Source organism: Camelus bactrianus, chromosome 12, assembly GCF_048773025.1.
Source record: "Camelus bactrianus isolate YW-2024 breed Bactrian camel chromosome 12, ASM4877302v1, whole genome shotgun sequence".
NCBI lineage: Eukaryota > Metazoa > Chordata > Mammalia > Artiodactyla > Camelidae > Camelus > Camelus bactrianus.
Genome location: NC_133550.1, coordinates 35,313,843 through 35,332,343, shown reverse-complemented (window position 1 = coordinate 35,332,343; position 18,501 = coordinate 35,313,843). Strand labels below are relative to the sequence as shown.

At 36.4% G+C, this 18,501-nt stretch overlaps 1 protein-coding gene across 5 annotated transcripts in view; it reads left to right on the top strand.

Moving 5' to 3' along the window:
• Window positions 1–16,944, top strand: part of NR1H4 (nuclear receptor subfamily 1 group H member 4) — a 64,919-nt gene extending 47,975 nt beyond the window's left edge. For all 5 annotated transcript variants that reach the window (XM_074375233.1, XM_074375234.1, XM_074375235.1 and 2 more), the window contains 3 exons: window positions 2,428–2,574; window positions 12,354–12,467; window positions 14,062–16,944. In XM_074375233.1, coding sequence (XP_074231334.1) covers window positions 2,428–2,574; window positions 12,354–12,467; window positions 14,062–14,300 — 500 coding nt within the window. In that variant the 3' untranslated portion in view covers window positions 14,301–16,944. The remainder of the gene's footprint in view (window positions 1–2,427; window positions 2,575–12,353; window positions 12,468–14,061) is intronic.
• The last annotated feature ends 1,557 nt before the right edge of the window (window positions 16,945–18,501 follow it).

Here is an 18,501-nt window from a genome sequence, read left to right as displayed (position 1 = left end):
GTATCCTACTGCGCCAGTCTGGGCAGAGGGCTTGAAATAAAGCAATAGCAAGAGGGAGAAGAGGAAACAAAATGAAGAGAGATTCAAAAATTGTAGAGCTTGGTCAACAATTATAGGTGTGAGATGAGGGAGAGGTACTTATCCATAGTCATTCAGATGGTATCAATATAGAAACTGAAATTCAAGATTCTTATCTCCCAGCGCTGCCCCCCCAACCCCCACCAATTCTTTCAAGTCACTTTTTCAGTGCTATCTAAGCCATAGATTTAAGTTGTTTCAATTCTTTAAAAAATATGTTAGCACATTAGAACCCCATGGTCTAGTAGAGTATAACAAATACCTTGCATAGCAGCATAACACTGTAATACTAAATTACAGAAGGTGACTTCTGATGTAGGATTTTAATTAGACAGTTTAATTTGCCCACATTATGCTATTATTTTATTAAATGTGTCATGAATAGATATAAGCTTAAAAAAAGTCATAAAACATTGGGAGAAAGTTCTTGTTATCATTGAAACAGTAATATTCTCTCATTTCTTTATTAACAATGAAAGAGGAACTTAATTTGTTATATGCTCATTTAGCTGAAGGCAATCTTGATCAAAAATGAGATTGCACAAGGGTGAAAAATGTTGGGGGAAGAATTTGGAAAGAGAGAATATGATGTTCTTGGTTGTTTATGAGAAGTTTTTCAGTTCAAATGGTCAGTTGGTATTGAACCAAGAAACAATTGAAGACAAAAAAAAATCTTATTCATAAGGAGGCAGATTCTCTGAAAGCAATGGCAATATCTTACACACCTCTTCATTTCCAGTACCTAACTGAGTTCCTGAGGGAGAGAAAGAGTACAATTAATGCATGTTTAATGAGTAAAGTAGAAGGAAAAAACAAGAAATTCAACGGGAAATAAAAGGCAAAAAAACCTTGGGAAAGAAAAAATTCATTTTAACAATAATTATAAAATGACAACATTAGCATATGTAGTAATAATAGTGATGTATTACCAATGTGAAAGGGTATTCTGTGACTCAGTTGAGTAATTCCTTTCAGTAGTTCGTTGAGCACAACCTTTGCCAGGCACTGTCCAGGGTGCTGGAGACTCAGCAGGGCTCCTGCCCTCAAAGGAGCTCTCAAATTCTCTAAGATAATGACTTGTAATCCTTTAACATTACTCTCTTCTCTAAACTCCCATCACTATTTAATGCTTTCCCAGGGCATTTAGACCCTGATAGCGTTAGTTTATCTCATTTGTGTTTGTGTGTGTGTGTGAACATATATGCAAGTGAGTTTGTATTTGTTTCCCATTCATTCATTTAGTCATTGTTAAATTATTCAACAAACAATGCTTGGATACCAATCATATGCCAGGCACTTGGGGTTCAAAAGTGAATAGAATAGGCAAAATCTCTGTCCCCAAGAAGTTTATACTCCAGGAGAGGTGGCAGACAATTAGCAAATAAGCAAATAAACCTATAATATCATGTCAGATAGTGGTAAGTTCTGTGGACAAAAATAAAGCAGGTAGGGACTGGTGAGTACCGAGAAGTACTATTTTAGGTAGGGTCACCCTGAAGCAGACGCTTGCATACAGTGAGGAGTGAGGCATGGAGATAGCTGGGGATGAGTGTATACCCTGAGGCAAAATCAGACTTGTGTGTTTACAGCAGAGCCAGGGGTCAGAGTGACTGGAGCACCATGATTGAGGAGGAGGTGATGAAGGAGAAAACAAGGTCAGAGGGTGCTGGAGACTGTAGCATATAAGCCTGCATAAGGACTTTGAATTTTTCCAGGCAATGTTATATTCTTTCTGGTCATCAATTCCTTCCCATATTTATCTGATTTTTCCCTACCCTGCATGTGCAGAGCTGAGCTCAAAGCAGATAACCTCAACATGGCCCTCGTTAGGTGGTTTTTTTTTGTCTGGGGATGGGGGGAATGTTACCCATTCTTCACACTGATTAAAGATTCATGAGTTGGCCAAATATTCATTTAAACCTCTGAGAACATGTAAATTTTTTTCTGGCTTGTGGATGATTCCATTCTAAGAGTTGACCCTCTCTAATGTGACTAGATGTGACTAAAATAATGGCTCAAAGAGAATCTACTTTGCCTCCACTTTCTGAGGATTATTTCATCTGAATCAGCCTATCTCTGCCATAATATGTAAATAAATGTATTTGGGAGTGGACTTGATATCCTCTTTTGCCCAGCTTGTCCAACAAATCCTGCTCAATGAAGATAAAAGTAGCTTCTATTTGGAGGAGTACAATAGATAATTACTGACTCAACTTGACTACTCAATTTTAAAATAACTACAAAATTACTTTATGGTAATGTTTTATCAGTGGGGATGATGGTGATGATAAATACTGTTATGTGACATTCATAGTTTTTGATACTGATTTGATTATCATTTTCATTCAGGATTTCAGACATTGGACCATGAAGATCAGATTGCTTTGTTGAAAGGATCTGCAGTTGAAGCTATGTTCCTCCGTTCAGCTGAGATTTTCAATAAGAAACTTCCACCCGGACATGCTGACCTATTGGAAGAAAGAATTCGAAAGAGTGGTAAGTAATTTGGTTAATGGTAAAAAGAGTTTGTTCCTGTAAGTAAGAATTTGTACATTCCATGGAGGCAGGCCTCTTGCCTATCTTATGCAGTTATGTGCCCATTGTGACTAGCATGAAGGATGGCACTAAAAAGAAAAGTGTTAAATAGGTGGGACTTAGAGACTTAGTTCAAAAATTCTTGTAATAGCAAAATGCCAAAAATACTCTTCACTACGCTAAGATGAAGGACCAAAGGAGGAATTTTTAAAAGATTGAAAATTAGTCTGACTTTTAAAATAGCATAAAGGAGCTGGAATTATTCAGTCTAGAAAAAGATTCATTTATTCAAAACCTTCAGGTATGAATGACTATTAAACTATTATCCATCTCTATTCAGAGCAAAATAAGAAGAAATAATACTAATAGCAACATTTATACATCATTTATTAGGTTTCAGATACTGTTCTAAATACTTTATATTATTTCATCAACTTCTCACAAAAACCTTATTAAATACATACTATTATTATTCCCATTATATAGATGAGAAAACTGAGTAAGAGAGTGGTTAAATAACTCTTCCAAGCAGACAAGAAGTCTGACTTCAGAAGTCATGTGTCTTAATCACTATACTACATTGCTTCTCAAGAGATAAAATGAAATAATTGCATAAATAATATGGTTTAACTAACTATGGAAGAATACTGTGACAGAGAGGGCAAAGAGATAGAATGAATTACCAGGAATTCTGTGTAATTTATCTTGGAGATCCTTAAAATAGAGTAAGTTCTTATTTTCCTGAAACCTTTAAATAAACAACTTTATTGTGGTACAATTTCTGTACAGTAAACTACACGTATTTCAGATGTACAACATGGTGAGTTTTGATAAATGTATACACCTTTGAAACCACCATCACAATCAAGATACCTAACATTTCCATCACTCTCCAAGAGGTGCAACTTTCAAACTCCCAGTTTATCCCTTCTTACCCCCTTTACTCCCTGGTAACCGTAAGTTTGTTTTGAGACTTTTCATATATGGGTTGGGAGGGGAGGGAATGAGATGAAATGAAATGACTTTCCAAACTTTTCTTCCTAAAGTATTATCATTCCATAATTTACTGTAACAAGTTTAGATACTTATAAAACCAGTATTTTAGAATAGAGATTTGAAGAAAAGTTTTTCAGCAGTTCTGCAAATGTGATATAGGTAAAATAACTGAAAAATTAAAAATTCCCTTTAAAGCAGCCTTTCCATAGTCATTATGTTTTCTCCTCTTAGTTAAAAACTGAAAGCATAAGTAACATCATTGGTAGATTTTTTAAATAGACATTTTAAAAAGACACAGTATTCTTGTATATCCATTGACTTGTTGGTTTAACAAATATTGAAGGGCAAGGTACTATGATGAGGAATCAAGCATGTTCCTTCCCCCAGGAAGCTTACAGTCTAATGGGAAGAGGTGAACTATGTACATAAATAGTTGTAATAAAACATGGAAGAGAAGAAGTGAGAGATGACTTCTACTGGGAGGGCTCTGGAAAGGTTTCATTGGCATTTGAGCTAGGTCTTGAATGATATTTGATGTCCATATCATCAAGGACCAGCAGAGCAAAGGATTGAGACACAAAGGAAAATCAATTAGTTGAATTGTTGAATTTGATCAGATTAAATATTACATTAAAGGGAAAAAATTAAAAATCAGAATCAAATGGTTGAATGCTGGGTGGGTGCTTGAATGTTGGGTTAAAGATTTTATTCTTCATTTCCTAAGTAATGGGGAGACATTGAAGAGTTTTAAGCAGGGGAGGAAAAACATCAAATTTATACTTTACAGATCTTGCAGCAATGTTAGGACAAGCCACGATAGGAGACACCTGTTAGGGGGCAAGAAATTTCAAGGACTTGCTGCCAGGAACAAATGGAGAGAAGGGGAAAAATTTGAGAAATATGTTGTTGCAGCTTTTCACTCTTTGAAAGACAGTATATTGTTGAGAAATGTGGATTCTAGTCCTGGAAAGATTTTATTACTTACCTCTTCTAGGCCTTAATGTTTGTTTGTGTGTGTGTGTGTGTGTGTGTGTGTGTGTCCGTGTCCAGGAGGCTAGGGGTAAGGTAGAAGGATTGAATCAGGTAACCTCCAAGATACCATTCAGTTTTACAAGTCTACTTTTCTTCTCTTAACTGATTCAGTATTTCCGATTGGTTTAGCCAGTCACTCATGAACTATGGAACTGTCCTGGTTTTGTTTTGTTTTTTAATTGTGTTAAGAACACTTCATGGGAGATCTACTCTCTTAACAAAATTTTAAGCATACGACACAGTACTGTTGACTGTAGGTACAATGTTGAACACAGATCTCTAGAGCTTATTCGTCTTGCTTACGTGAAACTTTATGCCTGTTGATTAGGAGGAGGAAATGCAGAGTTACTAATCAACAGGCACTTTATAGGAGATCTTTCTAGTCAACAAACATGCATTGGATACTTACTTTGTGCCAGGCACTGTAAAGATATATTGAGGGTGTGGAGATGAGAATGTATGATCTTTTTCTCCAGGAACTCACAGACTAATGGGGAAGGTGTACAAGCAAATGATTCCAAATCAATGTGCGGTGTAACAGCGACTTTAAGGAATGTGTATGTAAATGAAATTGAAGCATAAAGATGTGTCTGCCTTCTTGTGAGTCTACTTGGTGAATAGGAAAACGCATGCAAAGTTGACAGTTGAATCATAGAGGATAATTAGGAACTTGTCTGACAAATGTATTCCAAGAGATAAAGCCATTACAATATAGTAGTATAAAAATTGCAAATGCAAAGATGTAGAGAAACGAGAGTATCCCTGTAGAGGACTCACAAATACCTTGATATTGCTGGAAAATAATATTTGTGGAGCTGAAAATGTAGTAAGTGCTAGATTATTTGGGATATTGAATGCCACAAAAGTAGCTTAATTTAGTTCTTATATAATGCAGAGTCTTGCTAATATTCTGAGCAGATGTGACATGACCATAGCAGTACTATAGAAAGATTTTTCTAGCAGAAATATGAAGGAAGGTTTGGAGGAATTGAGACAAGAAGCAGGTCTCTGTAAAGAGACCAAGGCAACAACAACTAGGTGAGGAATAATGAGAGTCTTGCAGGTTAAGAATATGTAGTGATCAAAGACCAAAAAAACCCCTTGTTTAATAACACAAGTTTCAGAACTTGTGATGCTACGAGTTTAAAAAAGTTCAAAAATGAAGTTTTGCAGAATACAATCTGTATAAGTAAATATGCATGCCTCCAGCTCATAATAAGATACTTTACCCAAACATCAACCACATATTGTGACAATGAAAACCATCCAAAGTCACATGCTGCTTTGTATTTTATTATCTATGATTCTTCCATTTATTAATATTTATGATGCTTCCATTTATTAATATTTATGAATTTGCTTCTCCCAGTGGATTCTCAGAACATTGCCTCTTCCACACCATACAAAAACCTGATCTTGCAAGATGACCTTTCAGAATAACTTTTTATTTTTATGCAAATATAGCACATTCTTATTTCTATTGTACGTTTAATTCCAGAGTAATACAACGTCTCAAAGTTATTCTGTTTAAGCCTAGAGAACTCTTTAGAGAGTATAGTGTGAAATTTATTTTCTTGTTCTTCAAATTCATACTCTTTTGTTTGCTATTATAAAATCCCTTCATGTACACAAAGATGCTGTCTCCTGAGATACATTTACGTAATGAGGGTTACAGTGTTTCTTTATGATAATTGAGGCCTCAGAACCTGTATCTGACACAACCTGTGGTTGAGTTGTTTCTACATAATTATAGTGCATCAATTTTTTTATTCCTAATGTGGTATTATGCAAAATACATTTATAAACTGAAAATTTTTAATAAAAATAGGAATAATCATTTGATACCATAAAATATGATAGAACTGAAAAAGGCTTAATAACACTGAATGGGTTTATATTTTTCACATTAAGAAATTAGCAATAACTTCCCACAGACTTGTTCTGTTCACTTCAAAGACAAATAACCTCTGAAATTTATAGTATTTTTTGGCCTTGTTTGATTCTCTACAACAGACATAAGTGAAATATTCAATTTAGTAAGTATTTATCAGGATGACAATATATCTTGTGATTTTGCAATGGTTTGCTGTGACATGCATCATCTTGTTAGTACTTCCAGTGGCCCCTAAAAGTGAGTGCTCTGCTTCTACCTTATAGCTGGGGAAACAGGCTCAGATAGGTTAGATGACCCGCCCAGGGTCATACAGCTAATCAGCCAGAAGATGGACACAATGTTCTACTCAAAGCCCAGAACTGTTTGTATACATTGCACCTGTCACTCGCTAAGATCTAATATTTGCCCAACTATCAGCTCGTAGGGAATTTAAAGACCCAGTAAGACATGGTTCCTGGCTTTTGGTTGAGTGAGAAAACATAAGCAGCAGCTAGTGATTTGAAATTGCTTTTAAGCAAATGATAAAATGAATAGAGACAAGGAGGTCAGAGGAAAGAGAGATTCTTCTTAGAGTGCTGGAGTTGTAGCTAGGTTATGGTAGCAAACTGTATTCTACGTCGAATACTGTGCTTATTTTTTTCCTGCTCTTTAAATATATACGAGTTTGCTGCTTTAACCTTGGCAGCTTGCACGAATGAAAACACTGATAAGAACTAAGTTTCCTCATGAAGGAGATGTACGCTGATGATCAGTTCATCGTCTGTCTTTGAAAGAAAGGTTGGAAATGGACAGAAAAAAATGACTGAAGATTTCTAAGGAAGGTTAATTCTTGAACTTTAGAATTCTCACCACCTCTCGTGTTGCTTTTAAAGGGGTCACATGATAATTTTGTTGCGGAAAAATGTGTTACAGCTCAGTTGTGACAGCAACCTGGATGCGGGCAAGAGACCAAGCGGCACTCGGAGAGTTGGAGAACTTAGGTTTATTACGCCAGCAGGCCCAGAGGAGTTAACACCTCAAACTCTGGACCCCGTCTGTAGGTTTACACAGCCCTTTTATAGGCTGCCAGTTTTACACTTTGCAACATCATATGCAAATAAAGTACAACAGAAGTTGACCAACCAGGAACAAGCTTTGTAGCAATAGACCAATCAGGAGTGAGCTCTGTGCAAATGAAGTACTACAAATGGGCCAATCAGAAGTTAGGGAAGTGGGCCAATCAGAAGTGAGAGTAATAACCAATCAGAAGTGAGAGTAATAACCAATCAGGAGTGAGAGTAATAACCAATAGGAAATAACCAATCAGAAGTGAGCTCAGGGAACCAATAGAATTCTAGGTGTAAGCCACTTTAGAGGCAAAAAGTGAGATAGAGCCTCTGGGCCAGGGAACCCGATGCTAGTGGGAGGAGAGCAGCAGCCCTGACTAGGGGTCCTGCTGGTCTTTTTATGGGGCTTCCCGCCTCAATTTCAGCATGGAAAAATTTGGGGTCAAATTATAGGAAGGAACCTCTTCAAAACAGGAGCAAGTAGTAAACTAATACAGATGTCAGTTTTCCATTGCCTCTCAGCTGTGCTCCCCAAGCCTTTCATACTTGTCCAGTCTGGGACATTGTGTACTTATCCTCCCCCTTTCATCTATAAACTGCCTGAGGATTATTCCCACCATTGCCACAGTTTCTGGCACAGATGAGACCAACAAAATTTGGTGAATTTTATTGAGATGAATCTGTAACTTGACAGCCCAAACCCTGGCAACTACTGAGCAGCATTATCCTAAGATAACTTTTAGCCACTCATACTAGCAGAAAATATCTTATTTATTAAATATCTTAAATTAAGTATTTTACATTGAAAGTGGTTATTTTTTGAATTGTTAATATGATGGCAGCTTTTGACTCAAGGCCAACAGAATGGCACAAATGACTCACTGAGTAGAGGTTAGCCATTGACATAGAGGCCAAGGTCTAATTTCTTAGCACCACGAGAATGTTTCTACTGTCTTAATGGCATCCTTTTCCCTAGCACATCTCACAGCTATGTCACCTTCATTGCAAAGAACTAACAAAACATAATATTGCATAATTTGACAAGCATTCATTAATCTCCTGCTGTGTCTCCAGCAGGATACTAGTTACTAAGGATACAGAGATGAATAAGAAACATTTTTATTGGCCAGGCAGTGTGCCAGGCAGTGTGCCAGGCACTGGGGATACAGCAGCTGACTCTTCCTTTCATAAAATGTGTACAGTATTTCACACTCTAATGGAGGGAGAGATATGAATTATGATAGGTACAATAGAACTGAACATACAGAAGGGATCAAGTAATTCTGCTTCATGGTTACAAGGAAAGCTCCACAGAGAAAGCAAAATTTGAACTTGGCCTTAAAACATGGGTAAGGTGTCCTAACCTAACAAGGATACCTTGTGTAATATGCACACGTGTGTATAATACACATGCACACATACACACACACACACACACACACACACACACCCACCTCTGCTCTGTTTTTGTCCCCAATTAAAACAAAAAAGTTAATTAGGAAATAAAAGAAAATAAATAAAATAAAAGTTACTTTACATTTAAAATAACTTAAAACAGCATAGTGGTTAATCCTATCACATGGTTATTCTCTCAGAATATTTCTTATCATTGGACAATTAATTTATCAATCACAGACCTCTTTTTTTTTTTTTTTAAGGAAAACAGTAAACAGAGAAGCAGAAACAATGATTTTTTACAACTTTGAACTTTTCCATGAGTCTTTGTGATTAAGTTAGAAAACAGCGCCCTCTTGTGACCAAAAGTCAACTACTGTGCCAAAAGAGCAAGTTTCAGAAAGGAGGAAGCAGGAAAGCAGGAAAAGACTGCCCCTTCAGGATGATGCTATTGTTACACGTCTTACGTTAGAAACTGCTGGCTCATAAACACTTAAAAAACACCCCTTTGTTTATGCTGGCGTGGTTAATTCTGTTTATTGACTCTTAATTCAAAAGCAGGTTTATATTTTATCTATGCTGTAGGAAAATAATTTTTTAAAAACTCTATTACTTATTTTCTGTATTTTTTCTGTATTCACTGTTGGTCTTTACAACATGCACAAGATGACCAATTGTAATAAACATTTTAGCTTATTTTTTTTCTAAAAATTATGAACTGCAACTAGATAGCTAATGGAGATTGATCTTTGGAGGGTGAGAGGGGATATAGAAAGACAAAATAGGACATGAGGTAGTCAAAGATGAATTCATAAATATTTTCGAATCAGTTGCCTTTAATCTTCAAATCCTCATATACTATTTAAAGTCATGAATTATTATTTTACATAACCATAACTAATGCACATAGTACCTGAATACTGAAATTTGAAGATTAAAAAAGAATAGCCTTCTCAAGAAATACAGACCTTAGCTTAGCTTTAATACCTAGAAAAATACTGAGGCAAATCACCAATCAGCCAATTTATATATATCCCTAGGAAGCTGCAGAATGTAAAAACAAAACAAAAAGAGAGCTTTGTAAACCCAAAAGTAAATGACCTTAATTGGAGATTAAGATGGAACTAAAGTGTTGACTCAAATGTCTTGAATAACAGTAATAATAGTTCTTATTATGATTATTTGCTCTAACATTTATTGAAGGTTTACAATGAGCCAGGCACGGTGCTAGGCAGTCTACATATATTATATGGTACAATTGTTATAACTCACATTGCACAGATGAGAAAACTGAGGCTTAAAGAGTTTAAGAAATGTGCCCAAGATCAAGTCATAGGTGAGATTTTAAACTCAAGCTCACTACCTCCAAACCAGCATGTTTGTTGGAAATCGGGACTAGTAGTCCCAGAGTCACATACTCCAACTTTCTTCATTTTAAGTTGTATCTAGTTTGGTCATGGGTATTCAGTTTAATCTGTAACAGCTGGATAGAGAGCAATCTTCCACGTGATGTCATCCCCAGTTTGCTCAAAAAAAGACCCTGTTGTTGAGAGAGCCCACTGGGTCAATTAAAGAATTGAACATCAAAGGGGAGAGAAATGTGCAATTTTGACTCGAGAGAAAGGCCAAGGATTCTGTTTAAGAAGATTATTTAGATTTGTCTAAAGATGAGGATTCAGACTTTGTGATTCCGTGAAGTGTAATATTAAGTGATAATTATACTTTTTACCATCTGGAGTCCTATTTTATTCTGATGTGGTTCAACCAAAGCTCTAAGGTTCTAGGTCTGGTTTGGGATGGAATGGAGTAGTCTTTTCTCCTGTGGACCAATTCTGAGGAACTCATTCTCATCTTAATTCATCCATATGTCATATCATCATCTTTTTTTTTTTTTTTTCTGTCTCCACAATTCCCTAGTCAAAGCCCTTCTGGAGTGGAGCCATGCACAGAACAGGCACCAAACTGATAGTCATTGAATGAATGGAGGAAGTGGCAGAAAGAAATCTTAAATTATGAAGAGGAGTGAATTATACAGGAGAAGGAAGGTATTCCAAGTAGAGAGAACAACATGTACAAAACTGGGCAATGAGAATTTTGTAGGGAACTCCCAAGACCTTAACATGGTTGGAGTAAAGGCTGTGTAATAGAAAAATGGTACCTCTTAGTCACAGCTAAGAACCAGACCCTGAAGCCTACTGGCTTTGGTTTGAATCCTGGTTCCACCTCTCACCAGCTGTAAGTTAATGTAACTTCTCTGTACCTACATAATAGAGTGGATTAAATGAGTTCATAAGAAGTGCTTAGAACAGTGCCTTCTACATAATGAGTACTCAATAGAGGTAAACTCCTATTGTTACCATGTGGGTGAGTAGTGGGAGGTAGGAAAGGCAGTGGATAAGTCATAGAGTTTCCTGTGTAAAAAGGAAAAACATTTATGTCAAAAGCCACAAAGAGTTTTTGAAGGTTTATATTTATTTATACTTAGAATTGGGGGAGACAGGGTGTGGTCTGAATTTTAGCAAGGTGATTCTAGGATGGATTGAAGTGGAACACACTGAAGACAAGAAGACCAAAGAGGAGGCAATTGCGATAAACCAGATGAAATAAAGACTTAAACCAAGTCAAGGCGTGGTGAAGAGGGTTCAAATCCACAGGATTTGGCACCTGACTGAATTAGAGGGAGACTGAATCTTGGGGCAGGTGGGGACAATTGGGTTGGCAAGGACACCAATCACTGAGAACGTGAACAGCAGGAAAGGAGTGGATTTTGAGGAAGATGAAGAATTTAGCTCCATACATGATATCTTTGATTTTGGATACACTGAGTTTGGAGAATAGCCAAGTACCATTGCTTAGTAGGCAATGGATAAACAGTTTTGGTATTTCAGAGAGAAATCAGAACTCTGATAAGAACCCTAGCCAATGTATTAAGTAGAGTTGTTTACACTTCTGGAGTGAAATAGAGTTGTTTATACTTCTATTTGTCGGTTAAGATGCTATCTCTGCCTTGATTATAGGTAGTAATATTAAAAAGATTGAACTAAGGCCCATTTAGAACATAGTGAAGTCCAGAGATTCTTTTGGCAATTCATGAAGATTACTATTTATTGTCACGCAGTAGTGACTCAAACAATGGCACTGCCAAAATCAAAGACATACAAATCATTGATTAGGTCATACTTTGAGGATTTGGTTAACTGATCTTCTCTGCAATGCCTTGCTTTTGGCTGGGACATTTAATATATAGTCAGTACTTAAATGTGTGCATATGGGTATAAATACTAATATGTGTTTGTGTATATAACGTGTAGTTTTATACTTTTCAGTCATTCAAAAATTTTACTATGCCTTTGCAATTTTTTAACTTTCCTCCATAGGCATCTCTGATGAATATATAACACCTATGTTTAGTTTTTATAAAAGTGTTGCAGAATTGAAAATGACTCAAGAAGAGTATGCTCTGCTTACAGCAATTGTTATCCTCTCTCCAGGTAATTTCAACGTTACATTTTTATGTTTATGCCTTCTGTTGGTTTCTTCCCCCCCAAGTATAGTAGTAACACTAAAAATCTGCAAAACAGAAACATAAAGAAAAAGCAAAATAGCTTATAATTCCATCACTCAAATTGATCCATTAATATTTCAGTATAGTTCCTCTCAGCCTTTTTCCAAGCATCACACTCATTCATTCAGTAATTGCACCTTGAACACCTTATACACACTATACATGGTTCTAGGTATTGGGAGATACAGCAGCAATGGAACAGGGAGGATACAGCTACATAGAGCTTCCATTCTACTAGGGTGAGAAAGACAATAAATGAAGCAACAAATGAAAATAATTTTCTGGAGGTGGTAGTGCTGCAAAAAAAAGAAAGATGAGGGTATAAGGAAAGAAAGTAGCAGCAAAATGCTGTTATAATCAGTGGTCAGGGAAGGCTTTTCTAAGGGGTTGAAATCTGAGCAAGGACATAAATGAAATTACATACTTTTTCTTTAACATAATAAAGAACACACTGACTTTAAGTTTACTTTACTCATGTGATTAAAAATTATGTTGGTAAAAGTTTGTTGTAATATGTGCATCATATTCTATTGTGTTGATGTACAATCATTTACTCAGTTATTACCATGTTTGGATATTTAGGATGCTTCCAACTTTTGTTGTTGTTGTTGTTTTAAACAATGTTGAAATGAAAACCTATGTACATAAAATCTGTATTTTTTGATTACTTTAATTATTTGGAAGTAACTGATGCCATCTGTGTTCATGATTTGTAAGGCTTAATTACAATGTTAGCCTTTTTTTTTAATTTTTAAATTTTTTTTAAATTTGGCTTTTAATTTATTATTTAAACACTTTTTATTGATTTATAATCATTTTACAATGTTGTGTCAAATTCCAGTGTAGAGCACAATTTTTCAATTATACATGATCATATGTATATTCATTGTCACATTCCTTTCTCTGTGAGCTACCATAAGATTTTGTATATATTTCCCTGTGCTATACAGTATAATCTTGTTTATCTATTCTACAGTTTTGAAATCCCAGTCTATCTCTTCCCACCCCCCACCCCCTTACAATGTTAGCCTTAAATGAATTTTATACATGATACTGAGGCAGGAGCTAGTTGTTAGTTTGTTTTACCATAAGAAATTACAGTTAAAAAAAGAAAAACTTTTCAGCAGTACATACTAAAGTTACATGTGTATATCCCCTATGACCCAGCAATTCCACTTCTCAGAATGTACCCACTAAAAATGATGCTTACGTCTATCATAGAGGTCCTTGGATTCACTGATTGGAAGGAGAATTTAGGGAGGCTTCTTGGGGGCAGTAAATGTTCTATAGCTTGATCTAGTTGTGATTACATGAATATATATGTATAGATTCATATATATTCATTTATGTATATGTATATAAAACACTTATACATATATAAAAATTCATCAGTTTGAACACTTAATTTGTACATTTTAAGTGTACAATATTTATAAGTTACACTTAAAAAAATTAACATTCTTGTAGTTATTCCAAATGATGACTTTTTTTTTGGTCATTTTATTTTAAACTCAAAACAGATAGACAATATATAAAGGACAGAGAGGCCATAGAGAAGCTTCAAGAACCACTGCTTGATGTTCTACAAAAGTTGTGCAAGATTCACCAGCCTGAAAATCCTCAACATTTTGCCTGTCTCCTGGGTCGCCTAACTGAGTTGCGGACATTCAACCATCACCATGCAGAAATGCTTATGTCATGGAGAGTGAATGACCACAAGTTTACCCCGCTTCTCTGTGAAATCTGGGACGTGCAGTGATGAGCATTGCAGGGGCAAGGTCTAGCTCTTCAGTTTCTTCCTAATATAAATCTTATATATAACTTTCCTTTATTTCATTTGTACCTGGTTTCACACAAGAATTTTCATCAATATTTATATAGTAGTTCTATAACTTCCACAATTGTAAATATGGGGCCAGGTAGAAATACCTCCTCTACACTATATTTTACAAGGCTTCAGGGAATCTATCATTTGAATTGGCATGCCCTGTTTATCTATTTAAAGTGATCATTACTTCAAGTCTATCTGCTGAAATAGGGAAAATCTCATTTTGCTCTTCATCTTACCATATTGCATATATTTTATTAAGAGTTGTGTTCAATTTTGGCAATAAACTGAACATAATGGCAATAGGCTTTTCTTTGGGAATAAGATTTGAAACATATGCAAACTTATTTCTTTAAATGATGAATGACATCCTATTGAGTCTGAGGGGGTAATTTACAAAAAGATAAACTCTTCCAACATAAATGGTGTTTTTCTCCTTCCTGGAAGCCCTGGTAAATAGTCATTCATTCGTAATAGCCCCCTGATTATTTCCTTTTCTTTGAAGTTCAAGGAGAGTAGCATACAGAAAAGTTAATGATTCTAAAATAAATTATTCCTTGCTCAAGCAAACGCTTTCCCAAGTTAGGGTCTTGAGGCAGCATTTACAAATTCATAGTATGCAGATAACTCCAGCAATGGGACATTCCCTTTTCTCTCTTAAAAGTGCTCCCTATTGGCTTCAGTGCATGTAATTAATCTTTTTTGTTTGTTTTGCTTTTGGAAAACACTCCTTCAGCTGGATGCACAGCTGCTGTATACTTACCCCCAAAGCAGGAGTTAGTTCATTTCCTTCCTTCATTGTCATACTGTTGCATTACTATCCCCATTATCCTTTGGTGATTACCTTCTATAAATAATGGGCTCCCTTTCTCCTGAAATCATGCAAAACTGAGCCTGCTTAGCAAGCAAAGAGGTTTTTGGGGTTTTTTTGTTGTTATTTCTTTTTTAAAATTAAATACTAGGGCAACCCTTAAGTCCTAATAAAGGCTAGTCAGTAGAAAAGGAAGTGAGTTGGGGCTAAAATCAGCTGGATTCCATTTGCTACAACAACAAAAAAGACTTGAGTCTCTCTAAGTATAAGATCCTTGTGCTAAATTCCTTGGGAGATACAAAGATGATTGACACAGTAACTGCCTAGAGGGGCTTACAAAGACGAGCAGCGGAAAGTGCTTTGGGCTCACCTGGGAAAATATCACAGAGGAGGTTGCCTTTTCCCAGGGCTTGGAAGAATAGTCAGGACTCCATGGGTCACGGTAAGAGGGAAGGGGATTAAAGGTGAAAGGGGTGACAGGAGCGAAAGGAGGGAGGTGGGGGAGTTGTGCTGATGTTAGAGACCACAAGCAGTCTCAGAGCGGCGAGGGTGGGGGACGAGGGGAGAGGGTGCCCAGTGCCTTGCTAAGCCTTGGTTTCATCACTGCAGAACGAAGGTATCAGTATCCACTGTAAAGGGATTTTAGCTGATGAATGAACAGCAAATCGGAAGTTAGACCCACCAGGGAAGAGGGTGGTGGGGAAAGGACGTTTAAGAGAGAGAGAAGTAAATTTCTGAATGCCTGAAGGAGTAGAGCCTGTTTAGGGACCTGAGTGTGGTTTGGTGTTTCCAGATCCTAAGGCATCTGTAGAAAAGGTGGTGGGAAATGAGCTGGAACTGAGGGGGTACAGTAGGCAGAGTTAGGAGTTAATCTTGTAGGTATGGGTTTATTCAAGTGGTTAAGGCCTTGTAATAGCAAATAATGCTTCTCATGTGGAAAACTAGTTGTGATATAATAAGAAATAGATATTTGGTCTTTGCCCCCAGTTCCTGACATAAAGCTTCTAAAACTCTTGGAATTTCCTAAGTGATAGGAGCATCTTTCTTTACTCATAACAAACCCCTTTCAACCATACCTGAGTTTATGCTAATAAGGTGACTCTTGGTGGGCCCCTAGATGCTTCAGGGTGGGGAATGGCTCCCAGAGAAACCAGCCATGTGATTAGAGCATTAAAACTCTCAGTCCTGTCTCTAGACCTCTGGGGAGGGGAGAAGAGCCCAGAGATTTAGGTCAGTTGCCATTGGCCAATGATTTAATCTATCGTGCTCATGTAATGGAGATTCCATATAAACCCCCAAATGATAGCATTTGGGGAGCTTCTGGGTTGGTGAACATAGTGAGGTGCTAAGAGGTGAACTCCATGCCCTCCTCCCTATGCCATGTGTCTTTTCCATTTGACTGTTGCTGAGATGTAGCTTTTACAATAAACTGGTAATAGTTAACTGCTGTCCCGAATTCTGTGAGCCATCTAGCACATTACTGAACCTGAAAAGGGGGTCATCTGCAAAGATCTTAATTCCAAATAAGGGCACATTCTGAGGTTCCAGGTGGACATGAATTTTGGAGGAGACAATATTCAATCCACTATATAGATGTAACATTTTAGTATTAATCACAACTGTTGTTAAAAAATTTTATATCATTGAATTACTTACAGATAATATTTGTTAATGTAAATCAGTAACATTCCTTTAAGATAGAACTTAGTATTGTTTTTAATGTAGTTGGCTCTCAATAAATTATCTGCTGAATGAGTAGTTTAATTGTGAATGAATCAAGATCTCTATTGCCCCCAAATTTCACCCAGTAGTTCACACAAGGCAAAATCCATAGACTGATAGTCCATAATTTCAAAGCATTAAAAACAGCAACAGCAGAAACTACAAAATACAGAACAAAATAACTAATAAACCAATCAAAAGTGAAAACAAAAACAAAACACCTCGAACAACTACAGTATATTTAAAGCAATAGAGCTTTCTTGTAGGGCTGTGAAGAACCCAAATCATATTTCAATATCCAAGGATTATATGATTATGAGAGACTTCTGCATTTTATAGAGATGTTTAGTCAGGTGAATGGATATTCCTAATGTGATATGTTTAAAAATTTAGATTTCCAAACATGATGCTTTGTTAAAGTGAGGCACATCATCACAATTTTGAGAATGTCAGAACTAAAATACTTTATCTGATGGAAGCAAACTGGTAAGGCTTGCTTTGCATTTTACAACCATGCCAATTTTAAATGAGACCATCTAAAACATTGGTATTAACCTAACCACCAATTAGAAAATCTACACATCAAAGTAGATTGCAGCTTATTAGGTGAAACCCTCAATTACTAATTGCAGTGTTAAAATCAAGGTGAGTAAGATGATGAGTGGCTTAGTGAGTGGGGTACTAACTGGGAATTCAAGTAAAAGTGAGGTTGAGAGAGCAACAAGAACTTTTTTCTTTTTTACACATTAGGGAAAAGCAACTAGAAGGGAATTAGAAGAATCAAAGCATCTAGAAGGGAACTTCTCACCCAGTCCCCATGTTTAACCAGTGAGGAAGATGGACTTACAAGTGATTTGCACAGATTTCCTGACTCCAGATTCACTTTCCAGATACACTGTCCTATACCTTTATAAGGTAGAGGAGTTACCAAGACAAATCAAATAGACAATGAGAGTAAAAAGAAAGCAACCATAAAAATACCCTGCTGCCAAAGTTTCAGCAAATGGTTTAGAGAAATATTAAGTGGTGTGTTTGTGTGAGTGTGCGCGCATGCACACGTTAGAGGGAGAGAGGATGTGTACATACTTTATATAGCATAGTTTCAATTTTTAGTAAGTGGTATTAAAATATTTAGGTATATAGATGCATGTAAGAAACTAAAGGAACTGTTTACTGACTCAAACAAGATCTGTATAACAATTTACTTAAGGTTTTACAAAGAAGTGTACATATTTTGATATTAGGGCTCAACTAATCCAATTTAAAGTCACAACTCCACTTGAAATTTGGCTAAATGAAATGGTATGACCAATTGCCCTTTAGTTTCACATAGAAGCATTTTAAAACAGGTTGATTTGAACAACCGGTCCTGTGAAAATAGGTCTATTGTAGTCATGGGCAGCAACAGGTTCTGGGATAGACATCAGTGAAAAAAGGAGCAACCACTATTGAGCATCAGGTTCAATTAGCACTTAAATGTCAACTTTTTGATGACCATCTTCACCTAACCCAGAAGGTAAGCTCTCTGAGAACAGGACCCCTGTGCTTAGGATGGAGTCTGGTGCAGAGAAAGTGCTTAACAGTTTTGAATTAACTTCT